The sequence below is a fragment of the Chrysochloris asiatica genome, unplaced genomic scaffold (genome assembly GCF_000296735.1).
Source record: "Chrysochloris asiatica unplaced genomic scaffold, ChrAsi1.0 scaffold00179, whole genome shotgun sequence".
Classification (NCBI taxonomy): domain Eukaryota; kingdom Metazoa; phylum Chordata; class Mammalia; order Afrosoricida; family Chrysochloridae; genus Chrysochloris; species Chrysochloris asiatica.
This window is the reverse complement of record NW_006408697.1, coordinates 987,516-999,700: the sequence shown is the minus strand read 5'-3', so window position 1 is coordinate 999,700 and position 12,185 is coordinate 987,516. Positions and strand designations below refer to the sequence as shown.

Below are 12,185 nucleotides of genomic sequence, written 5' to 3'. Positions count from 1 at the left end.
GGTTATGTGTCATGGAGTCGGTTCTGACTCATAGCGACCCTGTACAGGGTTTCCGAGGCTGTAAATCTTTACAGGAGCAGAAAGCCTCATCTCTCTCCCGCAGAACAGCTGGTAGTTTTGAACTGCTGACCTTAAGGTTCGCAGCCCGATTCGTAACCACTACGCTACCAGAGCTCCTTATATATAGATATATATACACACACACATTCACAAAATTGCCAACTAGTATACTATATGTGTAACTAGTCAGTGTTATAAAACTGTCGACAATGAATATATATACATGCTGGTGGTGCATTGGTTCAGTGTTCAGCTTCAAACGGAAAGGTCAGCAATTCAAACTTACTAGCTGCTCCACGGCAGAAAAGCTTCCATAAAGATCTGCAGCCTTACAAGCCCTATGGAGCACTTCTGCTTCGTCCTGTAGGCTCACTGTGAATTGGAATTGACTCAGTGGCATTAGGTTTGGTTGGGGCACTTATATATAATAAACACAGAGTCCTGGCATGGCACTGTGAGTTGATGCGCTGGACTGCAAATTTGGTTTGAACGGCAAGGTCAGCAGTTCAGACTCACCAGCCACCCTTGGAAACCATCCACAGGGTCACTATGGGTTGGAACTAACTCAATGGCACTCAACAATAACAACAAATATAATGACTATGTAGACCTAAAAATAATTAGCTTTATTATTTAAACACCACACAGATAAATATCAGCTCCTCACACATGAAGTGGGAAGTACACCCCCATGTTTTTATTTTGGTCTTACTTAGCTTGTAGAAGGGGAAACGTCTTTTAAAACACTTTGAAATTTATGCCTTTATCTTTTGAATTACCCCTAAATTAGATGTTTCCTAGGGCTGCCGTGAGAAGAATGCCACAGCAGAATGGGTGGCTTATAAGGACAGCCATTTACCTCACGGTCCTGGTCAGGGCTGCTAGTTTGAATTCTGGATGTCAGCAGGGCCGATGTTCTCTCTGAAGGCTTTAAGGCAGAGCTGTAGAACATTTTTCTCTTTAGGTTGTGACTCCTAACATAGTAAGCCATATGATTGCCTGATTCAAAATGCTAAAGACTAAAGACTTACTCTTTAGATATAGTCTATTTACTTTTATTCTGGAATCTCATCATAGTTTTTTTTTTTTTTAAAGAAAATGTCAAAAAAAAAAAGTAAGCATAATATAATTCCTTTCTGAGTATTAAAATATCACTTTCAGAAGATCTAAACTGTTAATTTTCTTTGAGCACTTTCAGATGTAATAAACCTAAGACCGTCATTTACAATAGTCACAATGCCTAGAACAGACTATCGATATTTCTGCACTCTTTCATTTCTGACAACTTCCAGTTTTCCTAGATTCATACTTCATACAGCACACATTCCAAATGTTAACAGATGTTTGTAGCTATTTCTTCTCATTATTAGTCATGCCTCATTGGCAAATGAAGGTCCAGAAAATTTTGTTCTAACTACATCATTAAGGTCAACTCAGCTTTGAGGAGGCAGCTCTTCTTCAGTCATATTTTGAGTGCCTTCCAATCTGAGGGGTCATCTTTTGGCACTGTCTCAGACAGTGTTTTACCAGTATTCAGTAAGTTTCCAGTGGCTAATTCTTCTGAAACGGATAGCCTGTTCCTTCTTCCTAGTCTGTTCTTAATCTGGAAGCTCCACCAAAACCAGTTCACCATGGGTGACCATGCTGATATTTCAAACACCAGTGGCATACATAGCTTTCGGCATCACAACAATAAACAATACGACAAAATGGCAGATGTACGGGGCTTTTATTAATAGCCTGAGTCTCTTTAAGTAGTCATTTTAATACTTCATGTCATTATCTTTGAAATATTCCCTAGCTCAAATTATTCCTTCAAAAATTATACATGTACAAAGAAATAGACATGGGAGATTTATTTTAATTTTGACATCAGAGCGTGCCATATGACTAACTAGATGTTTCTCTACTAACTAAATTTAGACACTCTCATTTGACGTGACTCTTGGTACCAGAGTAATCTTTAGTAAAATCACAAAATGAACTCTGAAGTAGCAAGACCTACTCAGTTATATACACATGTTGTTGTTGTTAAGTGCTATCAAGTTGTTTCTGATTCTTAATGACTCTGTTTAGGGTTTTTGAGGAGCAGCTGGTGGGTTTGAACCTTCACTTTGTGATTCAAATTGATCTTGTAGTCTAGTGCTTATCCTACAGCACCACACCAGGACTCTATATACATATTTTCCTGTGTATTTAAGGAACACTGATTAATATTGATACTTCTAACTTATTAGAGGAGTCCTGGTGTGGTGCTGTAGGATAAGCACTTGACTGTCAGGTCAGTTTGATCCGCAAAGTCAGAGTTTCAAACTCACCAACTGCTCCTCAGAATTCCTATACTGAAACCGACTCAACGACACCTGAAAACAATAACAATAATTTATTAGCGAAAGACTGAGTCTCTCAGGAGCTAAGACTATAAACAACCAACCAGCCAAACACAAACATGACCACCAAGCGCATTCGGACTCACTGTTGCCTTATGTACTATATTACAGGAGAAAGGCTTTTATCAGGGTATTATATATATATGGTTGTTGTTGTTAATTGCCATCAAGTCACTTCCAACTCATAGTGACCCTCTATAGCGTTTCTGCGGCTGTAAATCTTTGCAGGAGCAGAAAGCCTCATCTTTTCTTGTGGGATATGTGGTGGGCTCAAATCACCAACCTTGTAGTTCACAGTCCCGGGTTTATCTTACAGAGCCCTGTAATTTACATATATAAATATATGTATTTCAGACATTCATCATTATCTTAAAAATAGTATCCATTTTTATTCTAAAAATTACATAGAAATGGATTGTTATCTAAACATGAGACTAAACATGTTAAGAAGGAAACAAATTATTCTGAAAACTTTATGATTTCAAACAAACAGAGAATAATGGGGGTGAGCGGACAACAGAAAATGGGCTCTAAACTTCCAATCGGGCTCATCTCCATAGGTAGCAAGTTCTCAGTTTGAGAAAAGCAGACCTAGGTTCCAGTACTGATGTTTGTTCCACAGGCCGCTGTTTCTGATCAGGAAAGGAAGAAAATGAAACGGAAAGGAGACCGCTATTCTATGCAGACCTCTCTGATCGTAGCCGCTCTGAAGCGACTGCTGCCCATTGGCTTGAACATCTGTGCCCCTGGGGACCAGGAGCTCATTGCTTTGGCCAAGACTCGCTTTAGTCAGGTAAGTGTCCTTTATGCCACTGGTAATGATCATTCAACCTCCAGAGTCACAAGGCTTTGACATTCTTTCTGTCAATGTTCTATATCAATATTTCATTTGCATTAAGCAGTTATTAAAGTCCCTGGTGTGATTCCATTCCACACTGTTGTTTTCAGTAACAGTAGCCGGTTATCTGGTACTTCTTCTCTGTTACCTGAGACTGCACCCCCATCTGATGGAGGATTCGACGGATAGGGACATGAGCCCTCTGAGGCCCCCAGAACGATCTTTTCAGTTGTGAACTAAAAGCTGACAAAGATGATCACTTTAAGGTGGGCCATGACGAAAATGAGCACCAGTTACCTTTAAGAACAGTCAGCTTAGGTGCTAGTGCAAAAGATGAATTATACATTGTTGAAGCAGAGACAATGAATTATGAAGGTAGTCCCATTAAAGTAACACTGGCAACTTTGAAAATGTCTCTCTTGGGGGCTTTGAAATAATGCCACCTTTGGTCTTAAAATTGAAGTGTGGCCAGGACTTGTGAATATTAGTAGACAGCACTTAGTAACTGTGGAGGAAGATACAGTGTCAGATGATGAAAAGGAGAAGGATGTAAAATTCTTAAATATATCAGGAAAAGGATCGCCCCCTGTATGTGATAATAAGGTTCCACAGAAAACAGTATAACTTGGTGAAGATGAAGATGATGATGATGATGACGACGATGATGATGATGGTGATTTTGATGATGATGAAACTGAAGAAAAGGCTCCAATGCTAAAATCCATATGGGATTTCTCCAGTGAGAAATCAAACCAGAACGGAAAAAGACTCAAAACCATCAACACCAAGATCAAAATGTCAATAATCCTTCACGAAACAGGAAAAAACTCCAAAACACTAAAAGGACCTAGTTCTGTACAAGACATTAAAGCAAAAATGCAAACAAGTATATAAAAAGTAGCTCTCTTCCTAATTGGAAGACAAATTCATCAATCATGTGAAGAATTGTGTCCAGATGATGGGCCAGGAGGCTATTCGAGATCTCTGGAAATGGAGGAAGTCTCTTTAAGAAAATGGTTTAAACAGTTATGCAGTGTGAGAACTTTCCCTATTATATCTGATAAATGTTCAGGTTCCTTTGCCAAAAATGTGTTGTCCAGAATGCCTGTTTAGTTTGTAAAGATGGCTCTCCACCCTTGGCTTGGATCTAAGTATGTATGGAATGTTATGAGACAACATAGTAGTAGCTGTGATCAGACAAATAGAAATGGTGGGAAGACCGAAATATACATGTGAAATAAACTCAGTATTTTAATTTAAATAAAAGTTTATTAAACAGTGTTTCTGCATAGTCATTAGGACTCAGATACAAAATCTGACTATTTATTTTATGGAAACATTTTTATTCTTAACTTTTGTTAATCACCTTCTAGGGGGTATTTGGGAACCAAACAAAATACACAAACAAATCACGGGTAGTGAAAAAAAGTGGATTTCATATGAATCCTTACGTAAGCGTTGTAATGAGAGATCCCTTCAAATTTATCAAGAGTCATATTTCAGTACTAGAAGCACAATGCATTGTGGTAACTTTGATATGTAACGTGTAAACTTTTAAATAAGCAACTCTTCTATTCAACTATGAAGGTTTATGTTCTCAAGATTTCTTTGTGTCTTCTCTTTACCCTCTTCATGGTTATAAGAGGCAATCTTTTAAAAATATACACTTATCAGCTCATCAAAAAATTTCCAACCAAAATAAGTCTAGGTCCAGGTGGTTTCACTGGTTTTACCAAACATTCCGGGACTAGGTGTCATCAATTCTACTCAAATTATTCCAGGATATAGAGGAGGATTGAAAACTTCCAAATACGTTCTATGAAGCAAACATAACCCTCATACCAAACCCAGGGCAGGACATCAGTAAGAAAGAAAGTTATAGACCAGTATTCCTCATGAACATAGATGCAAAAATTCTCAACAAAATCCTACTCAACAGAATCCAGCAGCACATCAAAAAAATACTACATCACGTCCAAGATGGATTCATATTAGGGATGCAAAGATGATTCAACATTAGAAAAACAATCAACGTTATCCACCATATAAAAAAGAAAAAGGAAAAGAACCACATGATCATATTGATTGATGCAGAAAAGACATTTGACAAAATCCAACATCCATTCCTGATAAAAACACTCAACAAAGTAGGAATTAAAGGAAAATTCCTCAACATAATGAGAATATATACAAAACCAACAGCCAACATCGTTCTCAATGGAGAGAAACTGAAAACCTTCCATTTGTGAACAGGAACCAGACAAGGATGCCCTTTATCACCACTCCTATTCAATTTTGTATTGGAAGTCTTAGCCAGAGCTATAAGGCAAGATAGGAAAATTAAAGGCATCCAGATTGACAGAGGAAGTAAAACTCTTTCTATTTACAGATGATATGATTCTATATGTAGAAAACCCCAAAGATTCAGCCAAAAAAAACAAAACAAAACAAAACAAAAAAACTACTAGAACTCATTGGAAGATTCAGCAAAGTGGCAGGGTACAAGAGCAACATAAAAAAATCAGATGGATTCCTCTATACTAGTAATGACAGTACTGAAAAGGAAATTAGGAAAGCAATACCATTTACAATAGCCACCCAAAGGATGAAATAGTTAGGAATAAATGTAACCAAAGAAACAAACAACCTATACAAAGAGAACTACAAAACACTACTACAAGAAACCAAATGAGACTTACAAAATTGGAAGAATATACCGTGCTCTTGGATAGGAAGACTTAACATTGTGAAAATGTCAACACTACCCAAAGCATACTACAGATATAACGCAATCCCAATCCAGATTTAAAAAAAAAAACAAACTCACACTGGAACTGCTATAGTATAGGTAGTAAATTAGAAGGCATGTTCTCCGGGAGCTTCCACACCGATAGAGAATCACTAGAGTTGTCTGAGATTGAACACACAGATATATGCTCCTTGCTATTACTGGATCAAGGGCTTGTTACAAGAGCATTGTGGAGAATTGAGAGACTACTGGAGATATAATTGTCTTTCCTAAGGGCACCCATGTGTCTGCCTCTCTTCTTCTTATGAATCATGGATTAGAAACTGACTTCCACTGAGTCTTAATGCACTTACTGTGGAGTTAGAATTGGTTGATTCAAGTCACAATAGTATCAAGAAGGTATCTGAAAGACAGCTCCCCAAAATCTGTGAAACATACTTGAATCTCTTAGAGGTTTGTTCATATATACACACTGTTTCAAAAGAATTTTGTATTATTTTCATTTATTTATGACCATTGACTTAAGGCTTCCGTTAGGTGATGTTTGTTTTTTGACAGAAAGACACCGAGGATGAAGTAAGAGATATAATCCGCAGTAATATTCATTTACAAGGCAAGGTAAGCTGAATTTTACTCTAACACATATTTAGTGCATATATGTATAAGTAACAGTATGTATATATGTATATGTGTGTATACAACAGTAAATGTGTGTTGGTTTACATATTATATATATAGTACATATGTTTACAAATGTGTACATATGTACATTTATGAGGGTAAGTCAAAAAGTATTGCTAAAAATTATAGCAACTTTCATTAATTGAGAATCTCAATGTGTGAAACTGTGATTTCTTAAGATATCTCAAGATCTGTATGCTTCTGAAGACAATGTTTGTGTCACTCCAGCCCTTCCCTGAAGAATTCTGCCCTCTTCAATTTACACCCCATCAAAATGGCAGTTCTAGCATCCTCAAAGGACTCAAACGTGTTCCTTTGAAATGTTCTTTGAATTTTGGGAACAGATGACTGAAGTGACAATATCAGGGCTATAGGGTAGATGGGGTAAGGTTTGTCTGTGAAAGTTTTGTGGTATTGCCCTTGCTATCCTTGAAGACTGAGTAGATGCTTTGTGATGGAAAACAAAACAAAACAAAAAACCTCATTGCAAAATTGTGGCCTTTTTCTTACCAATACAGTTTAAAACAATCTGTCATCAATTAAAATAAATCTTGGTTTTGCCCTTTGTATAGTTGATTTGTGGTCTTTGGGACATGCAAGTGGGTGTTCAAAAGAAATTAAAAATTTACATTTCATGCTCTGCCATTAAATATATATATTTAAAAGTCACTAGTACATAGGAGATAATAAGAATCTCTGTAAAACAAGTAAATGAGTTTACCCAAGGAGTGGAGTACACATGTAGCATGTACATTTTAATGATGGGAGAAAGATTTGCCAGAAGTCAATTTTTCAGTCCAGTTAGCATTAACTATTATTTGGAGGTTTTTCCATACCAGTAAATAAATTACCTGTTTTCTCCCAGAACTGGTCATTTCATTTTAGGCTAAGGGCTCACTATTCAGACTTGGTCCATTTACTTTGATTCTGGAATCCATTTGGTTATTTTTTAAAAAATGAAATGTCACATGTCAAAAACTGATAAGCACAATACAATGCATGTCTTTCTGAGTATTAAAATGTCACTTTCTAAATTTCCAAGCTATTAATTTTCACTGAGCACTTTGGAATGTGATATGACAAAAGCGAGACATGCCTTTACAATGGTCACAGTGTACAAATGCATCTTGAGATCAAATTTCAGGTGAGCTTTGATGTGTACTCACTCATAAATTTAGTATTGCCTTTTGGAGATGAATTCCTATTAAAAACCTGTATTCAAATACCAAAAACAGATTTTGAATGCAGTTTAACAGTGACTAATTTATACTAAAGCCTTTATTGCCTTTTATGGGGAGACACCAAATATTTGTGGTGGTTGTTGTTTGGATACTTGTTTTACATATACAGATTTTTTAAGGAGATAATACATACCCCTGAGAGGGTCTCAAGGACCCCCAGGGGACACAAACCACACTTTGAGAACCTTTATCTGGTACACAGTACTACTGAGCTATTGTTATATCCCACTGAGTTGGTTCTGACCCATAGCGACATTGTATATGGTTTGCAAGTCTTTAAATCTTTGCAGGAGCAGAAAGCCTCATTGTTCTACCTCGGAGCAGCTGCAGGGCTTATATATGAAGCCACCATTCTTCCTATTACTGAGTGTAATTGTTGTTAAGTGCCATCAAGTCAATTCTGATGCATTATGACCCTATATAGGGTTTTTGAGGAGCAGCTGGTGGGTTTGAACTGCTGGCTTTGTGGTTCACAGTCCAGTGCTGATCCTCCAGCGCCACACTGCTGAGTTGTGATAGGAAATGTTCAGTACCTCTTAGGAAGGAGTTCACCTGTCTTAGGAAATGATCAAATAAAGCCATCTATTTCTTAGATTAGCATAAAGAGTTTAATTATTCTCTAGAGATCACATATAGAAATGGTATGGGCAATTTATATTATGTGTTGGGGAGAAGGCGAGGCAGAAAAGGAAACACATTTATAGTCAGTATTTCACCTTCTAATGAGAGACTTGAAAATAAAGAGGTAATATATGTGTGTGTGTGTATATATATATATATTTTTTTTTTTTAACATTTCGATCTATACATTGTTATGAGTTATGTGCACTTATGGAGATGTACCAAGTTGCAAAAGATGAATTCTTTGTTCCTAGCTACTTCTTCCATCCATTGTATTGAAATTGTGGGTAGAATAGTAATGGAGTTGAGGATGAGCGATTACAGAAAAATATTTTACTGTTTTGCCAAAGATAGGTAAGAATGTGTAAAAATGTACCAAGACGTCATCCTAAGATGAAAAAATACTTGGAGAAAAAGCGTTTTGCTTTATTTAAAAACAAATGGTATTTATTTTGTCATTAAGTGTATGGCGGTGGGGTTGGTTGTGTACTCTGGTGTTAGTTCTGACTCATAGTGACCCTGTATAGGGTTTCAAAGATTGTATATCGCAGCTACCCTGTATAGGGTTTCGAATAGATTGTATATTCTTGTGGGTGCAAAAAACTGTATCTTTCTCTTGCTGTTAAGAGTTGACTAGCTGACCTTCTGGTTAGCAGCCCAACTCATAACCCAGTATGCTACCAGGGCTCCTTATTAAAAGTATGTAAATTTCTTATATACTTATGTTTGAATATACATATAGTCCTGTGTGGCACTGTGGGTTAATGCACTGAACTGCAAAGTCAGTTTGAACTGCAAGGTTGACAGTTTAAGCTCACCAGCCACTCTTCGGAAACCCTAAACTGGACCACTATGGGTCAGAATCCACTCGGCAGCACTTAACTACATAATGTATACTTACATTTATCTCTTACTTTTTGAAATTTGAATCAGTATTATCTCTGACTGGTAATAATGAAATTTTAGCTCTTTCTTATTTGAGTCTACTTCATAAATCTTGATCTCCTGTTTGTAGTAGATATTTTAAAGAAGGAAGAGTAAAGGTAATTTCTCACCCTCAGCTAATTCTAAATTAAAACTCCTGCTAAGATGCTTATATTTGTGTTTCTTTCTTGAAAACATGCAGGCTTCAGTTATGTTTTCACTCAGAAAATTTGGCAGGATTAGAAAGTAAAATGCATCATTTTATTATAAGATAGCTCTGGTAGCGTAGTGGTTACGAATCGGGCTGCGAACCTTAAGGTCAGCGGTTCGAAACTACCAGCTGCTCCGCGGGAGAAAGATCAGGCTTTCTACTCCCGTAAAGATTTACACCCTCGGAAACCCTGTACAGGGTCGCTATGGGTCGGACACGACTCAACGGCACTTAACAACAACAACAATGATTACCAGCAGCCCTGGGTTACATATGAGATCATTCTTGAGCGTGTCTCTGAGTCAGTTTGTAGGTAAGTGAGAACTGGTGTTTGTTGTTAAGGGCACCAGCTCCGACTCAGAGCAACCCTTTATAAGATTTCCTAGGGGCAGCTGGTGGGTTTGAACCACATACCTTGTAGCAGTGCAGTGCATATCATTCAGTTCCACCCCACGACTCCGAAACCGTGTGCATATAGTTCTTATTTTAGTTCAAGAAAAGGTTCAAAACCTTTGAATGATTTAAAAGCTTGCACATGCAGCAAGTGAAAGTGATTGTGATGAAGAATTTGGTGGGGTAGAAGTTGGCTCAGTCATTTCAAAGTGAGAGAAATTTACATGATGTTAAAGGGCAAATAGATGTTGGCTGCAAGTTGGATATTGGTACATTGGAGACTGCTGTATATAGAAACCTTCATTGATTTTCACTGTTTAATATATTTGATTCAGTGAGAGTAAAAACTCTTTTTTGTAGAGTCCCTCCATGTATCGATAAATCTAATCATACGTAATTGCCTCTAAGAATAAATACATAAATCTTTTAACACTTTGTGAAAGAAGAAGAAAAAGATAAGAATTGTTTTGTGTTCAAGTCAGCCTTAGGTTCTAGATGAAACTGCACATGTTTAGGGAACTCTTCCCAACCACCACCAGCTGAGGTACCTCCTACCTCTTAACTGCTGGTGGTATGCTGTTGAGTCTGTTCCCATTCATAGCGACGCTGTATAAGGTTTCTGAGAAGGTAAATCTTTAAGGGAGCAGAAAGCCTCATCATCTCCCTCAGAGTGGTTGGGGGATTCAGACTGCTGACCTTGCAGCCCACTAAGCTACCAGTCTCCTTTCTATTCCTTATTGTTGTGTTGTTGTTGTTAAGTGTTGTCAAGTCAATTCCAAATCATAGGGGCCCCGTACAGGGTTTCCAAGAAGCAGTTGGTGGGTTTGAACTGCAGACCTTTTGGTTCGCAGTCTGTTTGCTTATCCTACAACGCCACACTTGGAGTCCATTACTTATTAGCAGTCCTAATAACATTTGCACATGTTTGTTTAATGCCTATGTTTCTTACCAGATAATAAATTCCTTGAGTGTAAACATGTTGTCTTTGTTGATTTCTGCAGTGTTTTAAAAGTGGCCTATTTTTTGATTGTCTCTTTAGAAGTAAGTCTGCCCCTTTGTAGATTCTAACCTTGAATTTTGTTATTCCTCCCCCCGCACCCCTGTTTTCTGCAGTTAGAGGATCCTGCTATTAGATGGCAGATGGCTCTTTACAAAGACTTACCTAACAGGACCGAAGAGACTTCAGATCCAGAGAAGACAGTAGAACGAGTTTTGGATATAGCAAATGTCCTTTTTCATCTTGAACAGGTTACATTTTGCATTTATTTAATCATATTTGAATTAACCATATAAAATATCTTAAAGAGAGGATGTGTATTAATTTAACTATGGGCCAAAAAACCTTTGTTAAGAATGTTCATTTTAAAGAATATCTTAAGCAAATGAGTTTTATATCTAATAAGCAAAAGTTTTAAGCATATAATGCTTATAAGAAATATTGATACTATTTTTTAAGATAGTAGAGTCTTTGATTATCCTTTTTAAAATGTTTCTAAAATTATACAGATAATTAAAATTGTGTACTTAATTCTCAGTTATTATACCCAAATCAGGATTTACACCTGATTCCAACTATTTTATGCTGGGAGAATTTTCTAAAATAATACTTCATTGTGTTTCCAGTGAAAGCGCAATGGGTTTTCTCAGCAAATTAGGTGCCCATTTGATCATTTCTGTGTAGGTTATCCTGGAGTCCTACTGTGACATTATAGAGTAAGCACTGGACCTCAAGGTCGATTTGACCCACCACATGCTCCTCCGAAACCCTAGATAGCATCACGATGAGTCCAAACCCACTTGACAGCACTTAACAACAGCGACCACACAGATTATTCATTCAGAGACATTAGTTACATTTCCCACAATGTGTCAACTTTCTCTTAACACTTAACAACAACGACCACACAGATTATTCATTCAGAGACATTAGTTACATTCCCACAATGTGTCAATATTCTCTTTACTTGTGCTCTGGTTATTCTAGTTTCCCTGCCTCATTATCTTATCTTTGTTTTCAAGTAATTGTTGGCATTTTTGTCTCTTTTAATTTTTTTATGCTTCTGTCATTTTTTTAAAA

General features: G+C 37.1%; 1 protein-coding gene across 1 annotated transcript in view; it reads left to right on the top strand.

The window, feature by feature from the left end:
• RYR2 (ryanodine receptor 2 (cardiac)) overlaps positions 1–12,185 on the top strand; it is a 786,033-nt gene that overhangs the window by 577,152 nt on the left and 196,696 nt on the right. The window contains exons 72-75 of the mRNA XM_006872010.1: positions 3,073–3,243; positions 6,596–6,655; positions 11,222–11,356; positions 11,790–11,821. Of these exons, the coding sequence (XP_006872072.1) occupies positions 3,073–3,243; positions 6,596–6,655; positions 11,222–11,356; positions 11,790–11,821 (398 nt within the window). The remainder of the gene's footprint in view (positions 1–3,072; positions 3,244–6,595; positions 6,656–11,221; positions 11,357–11,789; positions 11,822–12,185) is intronic.